This window comes from Xenopus laevis, chromosome 1L (genome assembly GCF_017654675.1).
Source record: "Xenopus laevis strain J_2021 chromosome 1L, Xenopus_laevis_v10.1, whole genome shotgun sequence".
Taxonomy (NCBI): domain Eukaryota; kingdom Metazoa; phylum Chordata; class Amphibia; order Anura; family Pipidae; genus Xenopus; species Xenopus laevis.
The window spans coordinates 40,471,752-40,496,807 of NC_054371.1; the positions used below are offsets into that span (position 1 = coordinate 40,471,752).

At 38.8% G+C, this 25,056-nt stretch overlaps 1 protein-coding gene across 4 annotated transcripts in view; it reads right to left on the reverse strand.

Annotated features, from left to right (window-relative positions):
- Nucleotides 1-24,831, reverse strand: part of tec.L (tec protein tyrosine kinase L homeolog) — a 63,294-nt gene extending 38,463 nt beyond the window's left edge. The window contains exons 1-2 of one of the 4 annotated variants that reach the window (XM_018250652.2): nt 24,640-24,831; nt 472-660 (exon numbers count right to left, since the gene is read on the reverse strand). In XM_018250652.2, coding sequence (XP_018106141.1) covers nt 472-609 — 138 coding nt within the window. In that variant the 5' untranslated portion in view covers nt 610-660; nt 24,640-24,831. 4 annotated transcript variants of the gene reach the window in all.
- Nucleotides 24,832-25,056: the final 225 nt, after the last annotated feature.

The following is a 25,056-nucleotide window of genomic DNA, read 5'->3' on the forward strand; positions in this document are numbered from 1 at the left end:
ATCCGGAAACCTATTATCCAGAAAGCTGTCTCCCATAGACTCCAAATAATCAGAATTGTTTAAAATGATTTTCTTTTTCTCTAAAATAAAACAGTAGCTTGTACTTGATCCAAACTAAAATATATTTAATCATGATTGGATGCAGAACCAGCCTATTGGATTTATTTAACGTTTACATGATTTTCTAGTAGACTTAATCTATGAAGATCCAAATAACAGAAAGTTATCCAGAAAACCCTATGTCCCGTGCATTCTGGATAACAGGTGCCATATCTGTATATCCAGAACCTAGGAGCTTTTGTAATAATGTCATTACTAAACCTCCTAGCAATTAGGACATACATTGGATTTGATAAAGCTTCATATAGCTACATTATTACAAATGATAGATCTGCTGCTGACCTTAAACTAGTTATCAACATGTTTAAAAATTCTAATTAACTTCTAGAAGAAAAAGTATAACATCCTTACCTCAGGGCGTCCCTCGTAGTAGGTCAGCCTCGATTTTGTTAGTACAAAAACCCTTTCCTTGTAATTTAAGGGAGAAGTCCGCTTCTTCTGTTGCGACCGTTTAATAAGACTCTCCTCCTGGATAACTTCCGAATTCATTTCCACTCCCTGGTCATTTGTTTCTCAGCCATTGAACATAGGTCAGATACACTACAAAAGGAATGATGGGTCTGGTTAGACTTTCTTCTGCATGTAGAGTGCTTTTGTCGTTCTTTATGTTGTCCCGTAATATGTGCAAGTTACACAGGGTTTATGGACAAATGGTATTAAAGTGGTAATTTTACTAGATCTCTCTAGCAAAATTGTTGCCACTGGTTATTATACTTACATAAACATTGCCCCCATAGGCTTATCTCTATGAAAAACATTGGTTATGTAAATAGATTGTCTTATACAGGCATTGGATCCATTATCCGGAAACCCATTATCCAGACAGCTCCAAATTATGGAAAGGCCATCTCTCATAGACTCCATTTTATCCGAATAATTCAAATTTTTAATAAATAATAATAATAATAAAACAGTAGCTTGTACTGGATCCAAACTAAGATAATGAATCCTTATTGGAGGCAAAACCAGCCTATTGGGTTTATTTTTGTTTACATTGTATGAAGATCCAAATTACAGAAAGATACATTATCTGGAAAACCCCAGATCCCAAGCATTTTGTATAACAGGTCCCAAACCTGTATAGACTTAATAAATCTGCCGCATAATTTAATTGCATGATCTCTATGCAGAAGTTTTACGTAACAGAGGCTATCCAGTTTGGAAAAAAAACAGGATCATTTGGCAGAATCGAAATCAGAGGTGAGTAGATTTACTTCCATGTGGTAGTCAGTTCTGTATTTGTTCACTAGTATTCAGCCATGCCGGATTGATGCATTCCTACATTATTCTGACTATTACTTCCTTATTTTAAAAATAGCTTTTACTTCTGTGATTTTTTTTTTAAATCCTCTCAATAACAATTCATTGCTTAATTTCCCTAAAATATTTTAGTGTTTCTCTAGAAAAAATGAAGACATAAAATGCAGAATGCGTTGTCGCCCTATCTAGGAGTTAAAACAGCTTTAGAACAGATGCATTCCTAATGTAGATCCTGACTTGATACTGGATTAAGAAAAAGTGTCTTTCCTGCTACTGGCATGGGTCTCTCTACTTCCTGCCTCCATTATTATTACCATGCATTTTTATTTGTATTACCATGAAGGTTTTCTCTGTCTGAAAGATGCAACATACAGGAAACATTCTACTGTATACTCCATTGCAGCCCCAAAGTGGTTAAAGGGATACTGTCATCGAAAAACTGTTTTTTTCCAAAACACATCAGTTAATAGTGCTGCTCCAGCAGAATTCTGCACTAAAATCCATTTTTTAAAAGCGCAAACAGATTTTTTTTATATTCAATTTTGAAATCTGACATGGGTCTAGACATTTTGTCAGTTTCCCAGCTGCCCCAGTCATGTGACTTCTGCCTGCCTGGAATTACTTTCTGGATACAAGAGTTTAATAGATACGATTAAGCTGAATCGCTGAATTTTTAAATAATTTCATGAAAATTAAGGAATGCACATAAAATAACAGGGATGCAAAGAATCCATATTTTTTTTATTTGTCCAAATATGAATAGAATATCCAACCAAATCTCAACCCTCATTTATACAAATTTTAATATTTGTATAAAATCATGAACTTTGATTTGTCCAGAGCTTTAAAGTCAGTGTATCCCTGTTTATTAACACAATTGCAGCTACTCTTGTCTTTTTATAGCTAAAACTGCCTTGACATTCTACTCTTCCAAGATATTAGAACGTTGTTGGTGGGATTTGCTTCCATTCTTGGGTAAGAAGTTGGGCACTGATTTTGGACAACCAGGCTCATAGTTGGTGTTCCAATATATCCCACAAATGTTCAGTTGGGTTGAGTTTAGTGTTCTGTACAGGCCAGTCAAGTTGTCCCACTCCCATGTCTGCAAACCCAATCTGTATGGATGTTACATTTATCCTAAAACTATTGCCACAAAGTAGGCATTACAGAATTGTCAAGAATTGTCACTGCACAATTGTCCCTATATGTAGTGGCACCAGAGTCAGCAATGGTGGGTGTGTATAATGTACTGTTGCCCTGCACTGGTAAAATTGGTGTGTTTGCTTCAGAAACACTACTATAATTTATATAAAGAAGCTGCTGTGTAGCCATGGGGGCAGCCATTTAAGCACAGTATACACAGTAGGTAACGTATACGTTTTGAAGAATCCCATTGTATACTACAGAGCTTATCTGTAATCTGCTGTGTATCCTGTGCCTTTCTGCCTTTTTCAGCTTTGAATGGCTGCCCCCATGGCTACACTGTACACAGCAGGTTATTTATATAAACTATAGTGAAGTTTCTGAAACAAACACAGCAGTTGTACCAGTGCAGCACAACAGGACATTGTATTTTCATTACTTCAAAAGACTCATTTTTTGCTGTTACTGTTCCTTTTACTAAGTTAGCAAACATTTGCTAATGAGAAAGCAATCCTGTTGTTATTTTCTTATGTTAAAGTGTTGCATTCAGGCTTTGTGTCCATATTATGAAATACCCCTCATCTGGAATATCTCAAGTCCCAAGCATTTGGTATAATAAATATCATACCTACCCTCAGTTGGTACCATGCCCTCATGCTTAACTCCTGTTCCCTGTTTCCCATTATTTGAATGGGTCCACCTTAGTCCTCCTCACTGAAATCCATAACCCTGATCTGCACATAAAGATGCAACAGAGCAGCATAAAGTGCATGACTAAGGCAGGAACAGAGGCAGAAAACAATGAGTTGAAATGCCAGTAAATGTCAGTTTACGTATAAATAATGTCAGTATACAGTACAACATATATTTGTTGTTATTTCTGTAGAATTGCATTCCATGCTTTAGAACGTTGCATTTCATTTGCCATTACAAGATGAGCAAAAACATTTTTTCTTCTTCATAATAAATGCAAAATAAAATCCATCTCCCTTTGGTTACATTTATAGAACATGTACAGTAAATAACTGTGGCTGCTTATTGTTCTAAAATACTGAGCTGATGATAATGAATTGGCACCCAGAAGAAAGACTGCTGCCTCCGATAAGAGCAGTAGAGGATTTCCTCTTCGCATTTGTTCCCAGATAAACAATTCTGGTCGCAGAATGTAGTTTCAAATTACAAGGAGTGTGTTGCCTACTGGTTTGGACTCCAGCCCGTTAGACTTGCATAAACACTATCAGATAAAAGCCATTATTTGTGTAAATTTGTTCTCACTTCATATGTAAGCTCAATGTGGTCAGAGCATATTCTCACTAATACGTGGAAGCTGCCCTTTCCAAGCAGACATAGGTTGAGCAATGTGCAGAATGGTAATCAAAAGTCAACATGCTCATTTTGAGGGACAACACATGTAAAGACAATCATTTTTTGGCAATTATGTAGACAACTGCAGCGCAGTCAGGCACTTATTTGACTACCATTCCTTTCTTAAATATAGTTATTAGCAACTTCTTGGGTGCAAGTGGGTGGAAATCCTTCCCTTGCTCAACTACCATCTTCCTCAGGTAGCCGAGCAAATGCTGTCCAATTTGCTGGCCTCATTCTTTACTCCCCTAGCTGCCAGCTTATCTATATAGGTGACAATAATATATGAGAAAAGGTAAACAAGGGTGAAGGATATAGGAAGGGGTTTCAATAAGAGGATTAAATAAGAGATGATTAAAATAAAGCTGAGGAACACTGTCGGATAAAAGAAGAATTCTTAGTGACTGGGCATGTAACAGGTGCCCACATACAATAAGGAAAGCCCTTTCCATCTGTGATGGACTATAAAAAGAGCCTACTGGAAACCTAAAAAGTCGTGCCTACATCCAAATGTGTTTCATAAAGTAGATATTTTTAGAAGGCAAGACTGATTTTTTTACAAGTGGCTAACATGACCAGGATGTTAAATCCATGGCACTTTAGTTGTTATAAACTAGAGCCAGGGGCAGAAATACAGAGGAAGCAGACCCTGCAGCTGCAGGGGGCCAAGGAGGTATGAGGGCCCAAGAGGCCATAATTTATGAGCAATTTCAATATATATTGGTAAAGCTGGACAGCCTCTGTATATGTTGGGGGCACTAAACTTAATTTGCTATGGGGCCCAGAAACATCTAATGATGCCACTGACTAGAGATCAACCTACCCCTATAACTAAAGGATGATGTGAGTTGTAGTTGAAGGCTTTCATAAACACACTGCACAGGAAGCAGGATATGGCCACTGTGTTTTCCATTAGCAAGTGACAAACTAGTTTTCTCTATAAAGAACAAAGTTCAGCAAAACATTTATCACACAGAGACAGAATTAGTGTGTGGAATGTTCTGAGGCATGCTCCATATTCTATTAAAAGAGCAGCAAGTGTGTATCTAAAATAATATCCCGCGGTCATTTGAAAGCCTTACTGTTATCAGAAACCAGCTCTGTCTGCAGGCCAATCCGAGATGGTGATACTTGCCCTATAAATCCTCTCTGCAGCCACTCCATAGCCAGTTGCTAGCACATGGATTGTATTACAGTTCCAGTAAGATTCCTTCTCATCAGATCTTATAACCTTGGTTAAGTTTACAGAAACACCTATTTTTCTAGAACTGCCCCACCGACAAAGAGAGAAGAATTTATGGGCCCTGAGCAGTATTACAAGCTGCTGACAGTAAATGCCTATTCACAAGCAATGCCATCACACCACTTGCTTCCTTTGGCTGTGCTGTGATACCACTTAACAGCCACTTACATTTTAAATCCAATAAACAGTAATAATAATACCGTACAAGTTGCTTAATCACACCCACAAGGCTTAATTTAAAATAAATAAATAAATATTGAATTACTGTATAAGCACCCACAACTTTCCTCCTCCTACTGGAGCCTTCACCAGGAGATGATATAGTAGGAGAATATATATATATTTATATATGCATATATATTCCCTTTTACTATGTATCAATATGTATAATGACTTTTTGTATTAGGGTGGTGGTAGACAGGGAGATTAGTCGACCAGCTACAAATCTTCTCTACTTCGGGCGTCTAATCTCCCCAAATGCGAAGTTTCCAAAATTGATTCGTATGCCCCACTGCCGGCAATTCGTTTATTAGCTTCAACATACGGAAATAAGAAACGTTCTAAATACAGTCAATTAAAAATTCTGTACAGTGTCTGAAATAATCAGGTTTATCTTCACTATTCCTCTCTCAGCATCTGTTTCTCTCCATTCTGTCTTCATGCAGGAGTTGGGTGTCAGATGAATGATCCAATATATCTTATAGGGCGGCTCCTTTTCCCTAGAAGATGTATTAGAGCTCACTCTATTAAAATCACCAGACATCATGTCTCTCTACATGCAGAAGTTGTGCAAATGGCAGTTATTTTGTTAGATTTTGTTTGTAGTGGAATCAGTTATTTGAGTGATCTCTGATACATCTGCTAGGAAAAGGAGCCCCCCCTTTAAGATATATTGGATCTAACTGTCAATGAATATCTGACACCCAACTGCTGCATGCAGAAAGAATTAAGAGAATCAGATGCTGAGAGGGGGATAGTGAAGACAAACTTGATTATTTCAGAAACAATGCAGAATTTTTAATTGATTGTATTTTAGTATGAAAATATTACATTTTAATTTTCGTGATAGTTCCCCTGGAGTTGAGACAGATGTCTGTGCAGTGAGAAGGTGAAAGTAAGAAGCTGCATGAGGTAAAGGTAAGCGAGAGAGAAAGCAAGAAGCTGAAAGACTGGAACATGGAATGAGGGGCCCACAGAAGGTGAGTGTGAAAGAGCCAAGAGGAAAAAACAAGAGATGCTTCAGTAGTTGCAACTGAAAAGACAGAGAATGAAGATAAGAGCAATAAAGAAGCATTAGGGAGTTGAAGGTGTCGCGGAGGAGGTAAAAGTGGTGTGAGGGACATTGAGACCAGAGAAGGTGGAGACAACAAAGGCTGAAAAATTTGCAAACAAGGACAAGGAATGCAGTTTGGCAATTCCACCTTAGTTTTATTTTTTAAAAATGTTTGTCTTTGAAACTGGCTAGTCGATATATTGAAGAGGATCTTCACCTTCTGGTGAACTTGTCTGCCTGCTCTCCCACATAAGATGTATATACAGAATATAATTGCTTCTGATCATACTACACCCGCTCTCAAGCTTCCTTCGTTAAAGGAAATTTGGACGCAGCCTACTATATCTTATCTAATGGCCTTAATATTAGAAATATATATGTTATCCATCATACTGGAGTATTTGTACAAGTATTTGTATTAATATTGATATTTGTAGTAGTACAGATATAGGATCTGTTATCTGGAAACCCATTATGGGAAGACCATCGCCCATAGACTCTATTATAATCATATAATTAATTTTTTTTTAAATATTTGTTCTCTTTAATAATAAAACACTACTTTGTACCTGATACAAACTAAGATATAATGAATCCTTATTGCTGGCCAATCCTATTGGGTTTATTTCATGTTTACATGATATTTTAGTAGACTTAAGGTATGGAGACCCAAATTACAGAAAAATCCCTTATCCAGAAAACCCCAAATCACGAGATTCTGGATAACAGTTCCCATGCCTGTAGTACAAAATTATTAAAGTCCATATTCTTGTGAAAGGATGTTTGAAAACCTTTTGAAACATTGTCTTCTGTTTTAGTTGAAACGTTTGTGTTCTACAAAGCCCATTAAAAAGGAAGTTAAAACCTGCTGTTTTACTGTTGGCATGGAAAAAAACCATAAAAATAGAGTAGGGTACACAAAGGTTTAACTTTCCCCGATTGTTCAAGATGTCGCAGGATAGAACCATATGCCCTGTGTGAGGAAAGTATTCCTAATAGTCATGGGGAAGCTCAACAGTTCCTGTTCCCTAAAGTCTCTTTTGGACCCAACCATAGCAGGAGGTTGATCTGCCAAAGGGCTAGTAAGAAAGAGCTTGTGCTTCTCCAAAGAGAAATAGTGTGGGGTGAGTATTCCCCATACAAAAATGTCTTTAGTTAAGGGACTACAGCTGGACAGGGACTATATTCCTAAAAGGATTCCAACTTCCCGATATCGCCCACCTCAATGTGGGAATATCAAGGAGAGATCCGCTCTTTGGCGAACTACGTGTATGGCCACCTAAGAACCACTAGCACCTATTTCTTCAACATTTGATGTCACAGTTACAGCACCTTTAAATTAACTGTTAGTATGATGTAGAGAGTGGCATTCCAAGACAATTTGCAATTGGTTTTCATTTTTTATTATTTTATGTTTCAGTTATTTAGCTTTTACTCAGCAGCTCTCCAGTTTGTAGTTTCCACCATCTGGTGGCTAGGGTCCAAATTCCCCTAGCAACCAAGCATTGATTTGAATAAGATACTGGAATATGATTAGGAGAGGCCTGAATAGAAAGATGCGTAATAAAAAAGTGGTGATAACAATAATATTGTAGCCTTACAGAGCATTTGTTCATTAGATGGGTCAGTGACTCCCATTTGAAAGCTGGAAAGAGTCGCAAGAAGGTGGCAATTAATTCAAAAACAATCAGAAATAAATAATGAAGACCAATTGAAAAGTTGCTTAAAACGGGCCATTCTGTAAGATACTTATATTTTGCTGAAAGGTGAACCTTTAAGGCCTGAACTACACAAACGTTTTCCATCGGATCAATGCAAGGCGACAAAACACACGCGATAGTCGGATAGAGACACAGGTGTCAAGGTTCTAATTGGATTGAATTAAAGGTCTGTGGTAACAACTACATTTCATCCAACATGGCACAACTGTCAGATGTGGATGCAGAAAGCGTCCACATTCAGTCTCATTATAACTTGGCGTGTGCGACTCCATCCGACTTGTCCATCTTGTCGCCGGGCGTCGATCCGACAGAAAACCCTTGTGTAGTTCAGGCCTAAGTGATCAGATTCACCTTTCATCCAGGCCCTTCCAGTGAGACCTCAGCTAAGAGGTCACATTTTAACATTACTCAAATAATCAGCAGCTGCCCCTCCTATTACCCGTCACAATAGTATCCTGACATCTTAAAACTTGAACAGCAGGTTCTGTAATAATATAAATAGAGCTTCTTGAATTTTGCACGGCACAGTCTGTAAAACCCCCACTACGCATACCATGCAGGTTTATTACAATGTATAACTTAATTGCAGAGAGTGTAAATATTGCACTGGAAATTGTTTCCTGGTCGCAGAACTCTACAATATGTCTGTACTGTAGTTCTACATTTTATATTTCCATAAAAGAACACATTTGAATACATTTGACAGCCAGTCAGTTAAAACCCCAGACTTTTTACAGGAACAGGGGCTGAGAATAAAATATAGGAACTGTTAGGGGCAGATGGCAACTGTGATCAGCCATATTAAAACCTTTAGCACTTATGTAGAATGTGCATTCAAGCAGTTAGAGTCAAAAACTATAGTTCTTGCCATTCCTAAGTGAGAGCACACACTGAGCAAAAGGTTTTCATGCCTTTCGAGGGTGTGGGTCGTCATTTTCAATGGAACTGATTGGACAGCAATATCTGCTCGTGTGTCCAGCATTGTCTGTGAGCTCTGCACATCAATATTAAACACTTGCCTGCAAACTGCACTTCTAACATTTTCGGCTCAGATACCCTGCCATGTGTTACAATTTCCTTGCAGAGTAATATCCTGTTGTGCTCTGCTTCAGCCCTACAGTGTAATATGCCCAATCGTTTCATACAGTATTCATAACCATATAGGTGGAGTTCAAAAACACTTTCTACCATGGAGAACATTGCGTTCCGCAAAAGCAATTTGTAGGCCATGTACCCTGTTTCTTCCTGCAGTTACACAAGTCACAACATTTTGTTATTTCCAATCATTCTTCTGGGCCTGTACCCACAGGGACAGTCAGACACCAATGTAAACATAGAAAAAAATTCTCTCTCATTCCCATTCTGTTGGTTCAATCCCATACTAATTACCAAGGCCACATGTGGTGCCATATGTTGAAATGCTTTGAAATATATCACATATCTTGGGTATTTGCCACAACCTTCTCAGGAAAACCCACAGTGCTTTATCAAAACACCCTGAGGCACTAATAGCTTGCCTTATTGGAAGCGCTCAGTCAATGGCTCAGGAGTTAGAATCATGGTAGAACTTGGATGTTCACTATCTTCTGCTATACTTAGCCATATTATCTCCCACATACTGTATGCATTATGTTTTCCATATGTTGCAATACAGTTTATCTTATTTGAGACTTGCTACTTCTTTTTCACAGATTATTTCTATAATGCCAACCATCTCTTCACCTAGGCTAATATTTTCTTGCAGTTTTTTGGGATTCTTCTATGGGGGAAGTACATTTTACTATGAAAATCATGTAAGTTCTTGGTGAGCACCACTGATTTTTCAGGATTTATTAAAGTCCGATGGTATGAAAACTCTGAATCCGAAAACCCATCTCAAAGTTCTCAGGTCCTGTATTAGTCTGTGGGGAAGGTCCCAGTGTCTGCGCTGCTGTCAGTACCAATATCTGATGATTTCAGGGGTTTTTGGCCAAAAAGTCAGAAAACTCTAAAAAAAATTTGGTTTTTGCGGAAAAGTCTGAAAACTTGAGTTTTCGAGCAAAGGTCCGAAGTTTGCCCGAACCTAATTTTTTGAATGATAAAAAAAGGTCCATTCGGGAATTCTGAGTTGCTCGGATTTTTATCTTAGAAATACTGAGATAAATTTGGAGCTTGATAAATAACCCCCTTATGCCTATTAATTAAATCTTCATCTGCAGAGCACGTAAAAATGCTGTACAAGTAATTCAACAAAACAGTTACCATTTATTTATGGCTTGGGACCTGATATCCTTCTTCTGGCCATATCACAGCTATGACGCACAGCATAGATCCAGGTCTACAGACATGGAACCATCAATCATCTCATTCTCAAACACAGGCTACTGCACTTGGCAAAATTTGGTTGTTGTGGATAAACGAAATAGAGAATCCTCTAGTGAAAATGATAAGGGATGGCATCTTCCATAAAACAAGAAAGGTTGGCTATGACCACTTTTTCCATGAACAAACCAGAACCTGTAGGATTGTAGCCTGCAATAATAAATGTTGGGAAGTAGTACATAAATCTGCATGTATCCATTTGCCAGTTGTGTATTAATACACCCTGGGCTTGATACCTCCATGCCAGTCTCAGCTCTTATTACACAGACACAGGATGAAATTTGCAGAACTCTGCTACCAGCTTGCAAACCTGGGTCAGTCACTTTACTTCCTCATGATTACATATAAACTTGACTTCTGCAGAGTGACGTGTAGCAGTTTTATGTAAGGAAGAAAACCGATGAAGAAATCCCTTTCTCTGTAACTGAATGCAGAACTTCTTTAAACTGAGATGGTACTCAAGGTAATTAACAATCAAGGGTTATGGGAAGTTGTATGCAAATGTGAGCAAGAAGGTTGCCATACACAGGCCGCTGCCGACAGACCGAGTTGGCAGCTTATTGGCCCGTGTATGGGGTCCCCCGACGGGCTTCCCCGATCGAGATCTGGCCAAAAGTCGGCCAGATCTCAATCGGATGGGACAAAAGATCCTGTCGGATCGCGGCCGCATCTGTTCGTTGATGCGGTCCCGCGATCCGACCGCCCCTTCCCATTCATTAGGATCCAATCGTTGGGCCCTAGGGCCCACGATCGGATCAGCCGGTATTGCCCACCTCAAGGTGGGCATATCGGAGAGAGATGCGCTCGTTTGGCGACATTGCCAAACGAGCGGATCTCTCCGTGTATGGCCACCTTACTTGTGACGAAATTTGAGAAACACTGGAAATTTATTGATTAAAGAAAAACAACTGATGTTACTTATACATTGTTTCAGTGTATGACAATACGATCCATTTTAGCTTAAGCAAATACTCTCCTTGGAATCCAATAAAAATATGGAAAAGTGACCTGTTCATGCAGTAATCAATACTACTTCTACAGGGTATAAGGGTCCTGGGATAGATTCTGAATTCAGTACTATCTGAATAGAGTGCACATATTCTTACTATGGGTTCCCTGTGGGTGCTCCACTTTCCTCCCATGGCAGAAAGACACAAAGACAGGTAATTGTATTCCTATGTAACTGACCCTAGACATACGTGTGACTATGGCAGAGAAATTAGATTCAAATATTTACTAGGGCAGGCGATAATCTGAATCTTTCTTTTGTATTGACTAACATGATGATGATATATAAATAAAGGTAGATAATAATAATAATACATGTAAAATAATTCTCATACATTTTTTATACAAGAATCCACCAATTAGGGAACTCAAATACAAATTCTGTAAGAACCAAGAAGGGAGCGCTAATACATATTGGGGGTTATATAATAAAAGGCATTAAGTTTGCCCAGGAGCAGTAACCCGTAGCAACCCATCAGCAGGAAGAATTTACTGGTTCCCTATTTAAAACACATTTTATTGGTTGTTATGCTCTTCTGCAAACTTAGTACTTTTTAATATATATAGGGAATTGTATGTAAGCACATATAGTAAGTACAAAGAAAGGAACTGAACTACATATGATTTATGAGAACTACACATGGCAGATTTTTTTCTTCCTCTTTATATTTTTGAAATGTTGGCAGGTATGCCATAAATACTAAGAACGGAAATCTAAATACATAATCTACATGGGCACCCACAAATACCAAAAACAAAACCAACTCTAAAACATTATCTGTATGAGAACATATACATACAAATAAACCTCTATTCAGAATGCTCTAAATTATGGAAAGACTCAATTTTTTCCAAAGTTTTAAAAAAAATCCTTTTACTTAGTTAAACAGTAGCTTGTACTTGATCCCAACTAAGATATATTTGATCCTTATTGGAAGCAAACCCATCCTATTCGGTTTATTTAATGTTTACGTGATTTTCTAATAGACTTAAGGTATGAAGATCCAAATTATGGAAAGATCTGGTAAACCCCAGGTCCTGATATACAGGATAACAGATACCATACCTGTACATGTTCCATATGAGCACCCACAAATACAAAGAAAGTTAAAAAAGACATGGCCAAACCCAAAAGAGGCAAAACATCTTTCCTACACAAAACAAATAAAATAGAATATAGAGGGTCCCTGGAAATTAACCCTACAACGCTGGTAATCACAGATATAAGAATCTACAGTATATCTCTATCTGTGATTACCGATGTGGGGTAAGTTAGAAGATTTTGCCATGTAGGAAATTAGCAGCTCAGTTGGTGGGTGTAGACCATTTAAAAAGTCCCTGTTCAGTTGTATAGCAATTGCCTACAACTGATTGTTACATTTCCTAGTTATAATCAACTGACAAGGAAGTTCGCCCATGCTTGCAGGTAATTCCCCTTCCAATGAATAAGGGCAAACGTTTGACTCTGTACAGGAACAAAACTTATTGCCTTGTATGACGATGGCATACACAATATAAACTATACTGGAGTTCTAAAGAGTTATAGATGACTTCATGAAATGAAAATTATGAAAAAAATTCAGCTACAAGGCTAAACTGGTTTGTATTCAGGCAGCTAAAAGAATGTAAAAATATATGACAAAGAAATAAAAATGGCAACAGGCAAAATAAAAACTGGACAAAGTGTTCCTTAGAAAATGCATCTACAACAACAACAGGATTGCCAATGTGAAATAACTTTGATTTGACTTGTGATAATAATGACATTGCCTTTACGTCAGTGGGACTGGAGATAGAAAGGAAATGTAGAAATTACTGGGTCCCACAGCAAATTATTTTTCAAATTATTTTCCCCAAAATGTATAGATTGACCTGTTTTACCAATATTTATTGAAATAGTATATGAATTAGGGCCTCGTGGGGCCCCTCTGCAGTCGCAGGGTCTACTTCCTCCGTAATTACTCCACTGACAATATCTGTTAAACATGGATTTATAATACATATGAGATATGAATATTCTGTGAAATATATCCTTATAAACAAGTATAGTGGCTTCATTGGTTATAGTCGATTGTTACTTGTATCACATGGCTCATTGAGACTTGTAACATACATTGTAACATAGTAAGATTGAAAAAAGACACATCCATCTAGTTCAACCTTTTAAGTCTCTCTCTCTCTCTCTCTATCTCTCTCTCTCTCTCTCTCTCTCCCTCTCTCTCTCTCTCTATATATATATAACCTGCCTAACTGCTAGTTGATCCAGATGAAGGCCAAAAAACCTTTAAAAAATTTTCCCCTGTTGCAAAATTTAAGGACATTTTAAGTCACCTAAGAGATTTATGATTTGTATAAATGTACTAGGCCATTGTAACTGCTTGTTGACATCCAAAAGCTTTTTATTGGATATCCTGTTATCCAGAATGCTTGCGCATGCTGGGGTTTTCCATATAAGGGATCTTTGCGTAATTTGGGTCTTAATACCATAAGTCTGCTAAAAAATCATTTAAGCATCTATTAAACCCAGTAGGATTATACCTACAGTAAGGATTAATTATATCTTAGTTGGGATCAAGTACAAGGTACTGTTTTATTATTTACAGAGAAAAGAGAAATCATTTTTAAAAATTAGAATTATTTGATTTAAATGGAGTCTATGGGAGGTGGCCTTCGTGTAAATTCTGCCCTGTATATGTATTTTACATTTAGATTCTTGTGATCAACTAATTATGTTTCCTTTCCAGGCTGCAGGATTTACTGATCAGAGAAAATGCACAATACTTTCATCCCCATGCATTTTGAGGGTCTGCTCATTTGCCCGAGCTCTAGTTTTTCAGTCTAAGAAGCAGTTTTCCTATTGGCGTGGTTTTATTGACTGGCTTTGTGAGTCACAAAATTTTCCAATGAATTCAGCAAGTTTGACTTTGGTTCCGGTTGCTGAGTAGCACATTTCAGGGATGGAAGCCTATACAGCAAGAATGCTTTACATCTTGAGCAATCTCACATGCATGACACTGCAGTAAGACTGGAACTCATTTAATAACTGCAAGAACAATGCTAGGCAGGCCCGGATTTGTGGGAAGGCCACCTAGGCCCGGGCCTAGGGCGGCAGGATTTTAGGGGGGCGGCATGCTGCCCAACCACACCCACATTGGTTCAAAAACACTGGGGATGCACAGGAGATACAATCTCCATGAAAATTTGCACGAATAAACGGGAGGGGACAGGGGCAAATGGCAGTGGGCCTAGGGGCGTCCGCTATGTAAATCCGGCCCTGATGCTAGGCCCAAAGCTGCATCTATATAAACACTAAACAGAAGCATTTTTCCACAAATGCAGAGTTAATCATCATTACTGTAGAGCCCATCGAGCTTAACAGAACTCTGTATTTCATTTATACCTTTAATCAGACATTACACAACGCAAATTTAGCTTGGCTTTGTTGGATGTATAGCACAAAGCATTGGTGATATTACTGTGTGAGCCTAAATGAAAAACATACTGTAGGTAGGCACATACAGTATTAAACACCAGACACATTATGCAAAATCATTTTGAGGTTCTACATCTTCCTGTGGTTGGCCTGTTGGGGGTATTGGAGAAGCAAGGGAAAAATGTTGGAGGGAAGATAAAACAGAAGCAGGAAACTTTGCCCCCCAACTATTTTTACATTAAAAGTCACAGCACCCCCTGACAAGCCTTAAGGTGGCCATACATGGGCCAATAAAAGCAGTTGGCAGCTTATTGGCCCATGTGTGGGGCCCTCCGACAGGCTTTTTCGATCAATATCTGGGCGAAAGTCGGACTGCATCTGTGCTTTGATACGGTCCTGCGATTCGACCGTCCGTGTGCCATACATAATGATCCGAACGCTGGGCCCTAGGGCCCACGATCAGATCAGCCCGATATCTGGGAGATATGCGCTTGTTTGGCGAAATCACCAAACAATCGGATCTCTATCACTTTAAGAGTTATGGGATTGTATCGCTTTACTGTAACTGTCAGTCTTGTTTACCAAACTCATGTGACAGCTGTAAGCCCTCAGCCTGGCATCCACATCATCTGAACAATCTATTTTATACGAGACATTCCATATGGGGGAGTAAAGACACACTAGCCTTTTGTTTCAAGGCGACAAAGTAACTGTCCAATGAATAGAAACAACAAGATACACTATTACAGCAAACACCAGACGTTAAAATCTACGAACCAACCTACTTCTGAGTTTCAGCATCATATTTATCCCATGAATCTTACTCTATACAGGCTTTTTTCTTTACTGCTTGATAAATTTAGACCCTAGTGGTCTGTGCATTAGAGAACTCTCAGGAAAACCTTGACTTGCAGTTTACAGAGAGTAAGAAGAACAAAGCACAGGATGGACTGACAGTTTGCTTAAACCAACGCTAGTTGTATTACACGCTTGTTGGCTATTACCTCTATGACCTTCTATGGTAGAATCATAAGTATCTGCACTGTAATTTAGGGAGAATGATTCTGTGCCTAATTCTATCTATTTTACATATTGAATGTATTTTATATTTCATGTGTTAGATAACCAAGAGAACAGTGCCAAAGTAGCTTTTAAAGGACAACTAAAATTGTAGAAAAGGCTGGGAACCCGCTCTCAGGAGAACTTTTGTATATTTGCTTTGTGAAAAAAATAAAAACAAATGTATTAAATATTCACTGTTGCAATGTAAAATGTAAATGCATGATGTGATGATCCACTACAGGAGTTACATGTTATATAGGGAATAAGCAATGCACCCCATATTGTGAAATATAAGGATATGAAAAGTCACCTAATATATATAAAATCACTCAGCCTAGTGCCTTTATATGGTTTTGGAACATCAAGGTGACGTCTAATATCCTCATACTTTACATTTTTTTAATATTACAGGTATGGGAACCATTATCCGGAAACTCTGAGAGCTCTGAATTACGAGAAGGCCGTCTTCTATAGATTCAATTTTTAACAAGGTAATTCAGCTTTTTAAAATGAAATGTCTTTTTCTCTGTTAATAAATAAATAAAACATTCCTTTAAACTTTATCCAAACTGAGATACTGTATAATTAATCCTTATTGGAGGCACAGAAATTCTATTGGGTTTATTTAACGTTTAAATGTTTTTTTAAGTAGGCATGGTATAGAGATTCTGATTACTGAAAGATCCTTTACACTACAGGTCCCGAGCATTCTGGATAACAGATCCCATACTTGTACACACATTTTAGAGAATCATTACATAATGATATAATTTACAGGACATTTATGTCTTTTGTGCATAATTTTATAACCAAAACATGTTTAACCACAATGCAAAATGAGGGAGAGGGAATCTTTCTCATATCTCTCTCTCTGGCCATAGAATCACCCCACTGTCGAGGAAATCAGGAGAATAAATCAGGGTGACTGTGAGCCGAGGACAATACTTAGCACAATATGACTCCTCTCCAGCAATCCATTTCCCAATGTTTGAATGAGCTGAAGTTTGTCCTGGAGTGCATAACTCATTCCACTGTGTCCTGCTGATTAGATTAGATTAATATCAGCAGCAAGCCCTTATTTGTACCCACTAGTGCACAATGCACAAATCACACACATCTTGCATCTGATCTCTGGGAAGAATAGCTTCGTTTGGCACCTTAGTGCAAGTTTAACCTATGATGGTGTATTCATGCAAGGTGAAAGCCACTCTCCTGCAGAATACTGCCATTTACACCTGCAGTAGGCTAGAGCATTGGTCTCCAACCAGTGGCTAATGAGCAACATGTTGCTCACCAACCCCTTGGATGTTGTTCCCAGTGGCCACAAAGCAGCTGCTTATTTTTGAATTCTTGGCTTGGAGGCAAGTTTTGGTTGCATAAAACAGAATCTCCTGTAGGCTGCCACACAGGGGTTACCAGTAATCAATCACAGCCCATAATTGGCACCGCAACAGACTTATTGCATACTTGTGTTGCTCTACAGCTTTTTTTACATTTGAATGTGGCTCACTGGTAAAAAAAAAGTTGGGATCCCTGCAGGCCCGGATTTGTGGAGAGGCCACCAAGGCCCAGGCCTAGGGCAGCAGGATTTTGGGGGCGGCATGCTGCCCAACCACACCCACATTGGTTCAAAAGCACTAGGGATGCACAGGAGATACAATCATTTTTTAAATTTCCCCATTGCTCGGGTCCCAATGATGAAAATTTGCACAAATAAAGGGGAGGGGACAGGGTCGACAAACGGCAGTGGGCCTATGGGCGCCCGCTATGTAAATCCGCTATGTAAATCCAGCCCTGGATCCGTGGGCTAGAGTATGATTTCACCCATTAATCACTGAGGAACCTGCAGCGCTTCCAGAAATAAATCCAGTGGTGTTCCACTAGTATCCCGTGTGCCCTTAAAAATTTAGATTTCTGTTGGTATGCTTGGTTCTGCCATTAGTCATCCATTTGGATTGATCTTTCTTAGAAATCTGGCTATAACCTGCAGCGCTTCCAGAAATAAATCTGGTAGTGTTTGTTTGTTGGCACTAGTATCCCATGTGGGGGTAATTTAAATTACTGTTGGTTTGCTTGGTTTTGCCATGAGTCATCCATTTGGATTGATCATTCTTAAAAATCTTGCTAAAACCACAACACAGGTTGCTGTTGTCAACTAAGCATAGTATACTATGGGTTAGCATCTTCAGCCATGCATTCATTGCCATATATCTTCAGTATTGCTGGTCAGAACTCAGAATACCTGGCATATTGTTGTTTGAACAGAAACTGGATAGGTAAAAAAAGGTATAGCCTTGTATGTGTGTTTGGCTTGTTCTGAGTACTGTTGCATGTGTCTATTCTGAGGATGCACATAGATAGCACAGCAACACTGCAGGAAGCAGATACACTTGCAATACAGGGAAAGACATGAGCTGTAATACTAAGAATCATACTATAAAACGTGGCATTGCATATAACGGCCTTGCAGTGTCACTATGAAACAAACATTGTGTAATCAGGCTAGAAACTACTTTTGTAATCATGACAAGGAAACATTATAACAAAGTAGACAAAAGTTCAACAACCCGGAAACTGGAAAATGGCTGAAATATAATCACTTAGATTCAGTGGCATTGAATGGCAAAAATGTGGGCCAGTTTTAGGGTTGGGCAGAATGAGAGTTGCCCTGGGCCCTGGCATCACAATCAACCTATGGATATGCCGCTGGGGAGGTGCTGGCACTTGTAGCTCCACCAAAAAAACAGCTCACTAAATTGCTATTATTTGTTAATTACATTCTGGATCTGTTTGTTCAGTACATTAATATATTCAAACCAGTGTCAGGTTTCACTGAACGCAGATACACCACCTGTGCTGAAACAATGACTAAGATGAATAATGACTTTGAGGTTTATGTTTTCTAACTTGACAGGCAGGTGACTTGTAAATATTCATACTCTCTGAAAAGGATGTACAGAAATATCTGCTCAGCCAGCTGGTATGAGTGTGTGGGGGAGCCAGTGAGAGTGTGCATGTGCGAGAGAGAGGGGGAGTCAGTAGGTTCTATAGGAGTGCTCCATCAGAAGAGTGCCTGGAACCCTGACACTATTTCCCAGTATTTTGTTGGTCCAGTTTGTGCTAGCATTTGCAATTATGGAAGAGTAGTCTGTGAAACATTATGTAGGCTGAAGGTTTTGGGACATGTGGACTTGGACCCTCTATATGGTTTGGTAAGTCCACTGTCCACCCCAATTAAGAAATTGTTGGATTTTTTCTATACACTGCTCATCCAACATGCCTGGAATCAGAGGAGATGGGATTGTGGGCAGAATGGGCAGTTGGATACAGATATAGACGTGGGTGAAGCACCTTGCAGAACAAGACTGGAATTACTGGATGCCACTGGCAGGGCCCCCTTGTAGACACAACTTTAGTAAATGAAACCTTAGAGAGAGAGATATCACATGCCATATTAAACTCTGATTTTTGGGATTTATTATACCCCGAGGTTGGAAAAAGTCTGAGTCCGAAAATCCGGCTGGTTTTCTTGCAAAAATCTAAAAGAATCTGAGTTTTTGGGTGGAAAGTACGAAAATGTTGTACAATTCGTTTTTTTCAAAAAATTTTGGGGGTTTTCCCTCACAGGAAATTTTCAGGAAAGTATTTTGATAAATAAGGGGAAAAAACCCGTGCGGATTTGGACGGAGTATATTTCAGAAAATAATGAGATAAATTCGGACTTTGATAAATGGGCCTCCAAGTGTAGCAGAAATCAGGGAGATGTGAAAGTCCTATTCAGTGCTGTGCCATTGTGCCTGTGCCTGCTTCCTAGTGTAATGCAGATACAGTATACTGTATGTAGTGAATAAAGTACCCCCTCTTGTAATATATAGTGAATAAAGTACCCCCTCTTGTAAAATATAAGGATATTATAAGTTACCGAGGAGTTTCATGACCATATAAAAACACGAGGCCGAAGGCCGAGTGTTTTTATACAGGTCATGGAACTCCTCGGTAACTTATAATATCCTCATATTTTACAACTGGGGGTACTTTATTAATTATAATACACAAATTTTAGTGAGTCATGTGACAGAAATTACATCACTACTCACCGTTTATAACTGATGACATCACTACTCACCGTTTATAAGGATATAATTTACAAGATATTCATGGCTTTTGTGTATTATATAGTGAATAAAGTACCCCCTTTTGTAAAATATAGGGATATTATAAGTTACCGAGGAGTTTCATGACCATATAAAAACACGAGGCCGAAGGCCGAGTGTTTTTATACAGGTCATGGAACTCCGTATTATGTGTATTATTATAATACACAAATTTCAATGAGTCATGTGACAGAAATGACATCAGAACTCACCGTTTATAACTGATGACATCAGAACTCACCGTTTATAAGGATATAATTTACAGGATATTCATGGCTTTTGTGTATTATATAAGGATATTATAAGTTACCAAGAAGTTCCATGACCATATAATAGTGTATATATATATACACAACAGAAATAAGTCTCCGGCTGGGAATGTATGAAGGACACTCAACTGAGTGTGTGTGAGCAGAATTGGAGAACTTCCTGCATTCCTACACACACACACGTTTTATTGCTCTGTAAGCTCCTGTGCTCCATCTTACCATCTATTTGCTCACTATTTCTCAGCAGGTCAAGTTTCAACTGATTTGAGTCCTTACCATTGTGACCGAATAATCTGCCATTTAACACAGGTTTATACAAAGCAGAATTACAAAGTGGCAGACAATGTCTGATTTGTCTGTGAATCCAAGTCAGTGCTGTTACTGCTGTGATCCACAGGCTGAATGCGTAGACACAGATACATATACAGTACATATTATATATAAATATACATACTTATACTGTATACATGTATGTATACAGGTATGTGCACAGAATTCTTGGAGAACAGGTATGTGCAAATCAGGTAAAAGATAGTGTGAGTGAAACAATTAGGGGTGCACCAAATCCAGTTCAGATTCTGCCAGGATTCTGCCTTTTTCATTGTGATTCCGATTTGGTGGAATTCAAGTGCCTGGCCAAAATCAGAATCCTTAAAATCATATTGCGTTGTGCGGTTGGTTCTCTTTGACCCTTCCTAGCCTTGATTTACATTTACAAATTTGGGTTTGGATTTGGTTTGGTATTCGGCCGAATATTTAATGAAGGATTCAGGATCAAATCCCAAAATAGTGAATTTGGTGCATAAATAATATATAAAGGGTAAGTAAGATCCATCCAGTGATTTCAGCAGTTGATCCTGTAGCCCTGAGAAATGTTGTCGTAGACAACAGATGCATGGAATTAAAATTGTTGGGTGCATTTCATATAAGTGAACAGCTGCAAGTCCATTTGTTATTACTACTCATTACTCATACTCATTCATCTGGTATAATACGGTATAACTGAAGCCTTTCTCCTAAAAACACTAAGGGGCTGATTTACTAAACTTCAGAATTTTATCTAACTTTTTATCGCTAAAACTCATGTACTTAACTCTAAACCATGTCACTGTCAATATTTATTAAGTGTAATAACAATGAACAACGTTGTAAAATGTTTGTTTTGAGCATTCGGAGGTTTTTTAGTTTGTAATTGCACGAAAACTCTTGAAAATGAGGACTCAGTGGTTTTCGTATTCTTATTGGATTCATTCCCCAAATTTATTTGTTCATGCTTTTTATATTCAGATATTTTAATAAAGAAGTGATTTTTGCTTTTTTTAAAATGTGAGTTTAGTCGAGGTTGAAGAAATCGATAAAAACGACACAGATTAGAAATTTGATAAATAGGTCTCTTAGGCATACAACAATGCCTCTTTCTTTAAGAGAAATTGATAGAAAAATGCATTGTGCAGTGTGGCAGCAATTAAATGCATTGGGTTGCATACCTATGAAAACTTATTTGCAAATGCATTATAAATGGATAAGTTTTTAACCCACAATGCAGCATTTTCCCAAAATTCTGGGTCCATTGTAATGTTACTCTGATCCTGCCACAAAAGCACTCATTGCCTTTATGGACACAATTCTGGCCATTAGATCAGCACTTGTATTTGATTTATTGCCTAATTCTGTTGCACCTATTGATGCAGCCCACTGTGGGGCCTACCGTTACGTTCAGGGTGCTTGTTACTCCAGGGTTCCACAGCATCATTAGGTGAACTTGCACACAGTTCAACAGAAGAGAAAGGAAATGTAAAGTAAAAAAATAGAATATTTTGTTGCATTAAATGTTAAAATGTTATTCTGTGCAACTTTTCAATATACATTCTTTTTCAGTGGTTCTAACAGAATTGCAGTTTAAAGCAGTGTCTGATTATCGCTTGCTGTTGTTTGCACTGCTGGGTCTGACTTTTCAAAACAATGTAACAGAAGTCAAGGCTCCTGCTTCATTGTTGCATTGAGTCAGAACCACCAGTGCAGAAAGGGAAAGACTGCTACAGCTTTCAATTACAGTTACATTTATAAATACTGTTACTTTAAAACCATTAAAATTGTTATTGAGTGTATACTGAAAAGTTGCTTATTATTAAATTTTCTTTTTGGGTTTACATCTCCAGCTCATAGATTTTATTACAGCTTTTTGAACTGTTTTTCCCCACCCGCTTTGGTGTCTATTCTTGTGGGTACAGAATCGCAGGGCAGAATGGGCTCAGTTAACACTTGCACTGGATAGGTACCCTTTTCCATTAATATCCCTCTTTAAAAGGATATATGATCAACGTCACTAGATATAAAACTGTTCAGCACACAGGCAAAGATATGCATAAATAAAAATACTCTACTGGAAGCTGTCAAGGCATGCTGGGGGCCAAGCTTAGAAAGATAATGGGTTCGATGAGCCCTACCAAAATATTTGTTGGTTTTCTATGGCTACTCCAGTTTTCCCCCAAAACTCCAAACACATGTGCCATGTCCCAGCCACAACCCCCTCCTGCCCAGGCCACCTCCCCTAACTGTAAACCCCCCATGCGCCCCCATAAACCTTATATTTATATGGTTTCAGCCACAGTCGAGGAAGGTTGGGGTGCAGCGCCTCTGGTGAGGAGCGGGTCTGGGTTGGCAGTGCCCACTGTTGTCCGGTCATGTCTGACGCTGTACAGCAGTGTGTGTGAATTTGATAGGGATATTAGATAACATATAAATAGACAGAGACTTGCCATTTGAACAATGTACGATGTGAGCAAGCACTGACCAGCAGCTTGTACTGAGAGCAGAAACATTTTCCTTTGGTTTGCTACTTATTTTTCTTCTTACGAGGAAACCACAAAAATAAAATGTCCCCTGCCCTAGCAGTAGATACGTTTTAAGCAACAGCCAGGCTATAAGCCTTGTTTAATTAACCTATGTGCACCACACAGATAGCAGAGAATTGTACCTTTTAGCCATAGATCAAAACTGGAACATTTTTAGTAGAATAGAAAATGCAAGCTTTTGGGACAGCTTTCAGAGTTTTGCTTAAATTATTTAACAAAACTTTTAAAGTCATTTGAAACCACTTTCTGGTTGCTAGAATCACCATACTGCATTTTAACTCATTTATAGAGGCAGCCATATTTGCTCCCATGGTCCAGCATTATGCCACTTGCTGGCTGGTGGGTGTGTGTACCTGTCTCTCTTCATTCAATCTTCATGCAGGAGTTGGGTCTAATCCCCCCCCCCTCAAATTATTTCAAAAGATATAGCCCAGGTAGAAATTCATATGGCTGAGAGTTGCATTGGACCATGAATGTCATTGAGTTTACATTGCACCCATAAAATAATTACTATACATTGGGAGAATGGGTGTCATTTGATATTTCTGGGACCCTCCTTAGGGTAAGGTCACACCTCGAGATTTGGGCTAATCGCCTCTTCTTTGGGGCCACTAATCTCCCCGAACTGCTTTCCCCTGTCTTCCGCCAGCTACAATGAAAAAACGCCTGCGGCATGGCACTCGCGGCACTTCGTTTTCCGAAGTCGCCCGAAGTTTCACTAGTCGCCGGGCGACTAAAACTCCCCGAATCTCCAGGTGTGACATTACCCTTATAGTTACCTTTTAGTATGATCTGGAGAGTGATATTCTGAGACAATTTGCTATTGATTTTCATTATTTGTGGTTTTAGAGTTATTTTGTTTTTTTAATCAGCAGCTCTACAGTTTGCAGCTTCAGCAACCTGGTTGCTAGGGTCTAAATTACCCTAGCAATCATGCATTGGTTTGAATAAGAGACAGGAATGTGAATAGGAGAGGCCTGAATAGAGCGAGGAGTAATAAAAAGTAGGAATGCAATATTGTTCTTGCCAGGCAACCTCTCTGTTGGCTCATGGTGTGTATAAAGCAGGTATCACAAAGTTAGGTAGGATCCCTACTGCTTTATTATAATGCTTTATTAGTAGGCTGCTACCGAACTCGCTTTTAGAAAAATACTTTTTAAATCTACATTCTGCATGGCTAATTTGCATTTGATTCAGGCATCTTCTGCTGACCAGGCTGATTTGGATGCAGCCATGCAGTAGCCAGCAAGTCCCTGTAGCTGTATATCTATAGTGATTAGCTGAGGAGAATTACAAGACAGTACTGAAGTTGGTACAAAAACACTTGACATGAGAAACATGGCACAAAGAATCGAGCACTTACTTCACTTACCCCCGCCAGCTCTCCACTTGTACAGCCCATGCACTGCTGCTGCCTCTGCTCCTCTCTTGTAAAATAGTCACTTATTGACAGAAAGCACCACAGCAGCTTCCCCTTCGTTTACTCCCTCCCTCCAAGAATCTTCAGCACCTCCTCTTCCCTCTCAGGTCTCAGCAAAAGGCACCAGGGAGGGATCACAGGGTACCCTGGGCTGAACTACCCAGTAGCAGGTGCCTGGCTTTCTCAGCAGAGGAGGAGGGGTTGATTTTTTTTTGTTTGTTTGAGGAGGCGACCAATAGAAAGCTGTCCATTGAAGAACTTATATATAAATGTGACAGTTGCACATGGCAGCTGCTAGATGAATGTGCTGTGCGGAAGTGTGTCTGTACCTCTAGCAAAACGGCAAAGGCACAGGAAAAGCTTCTTCCT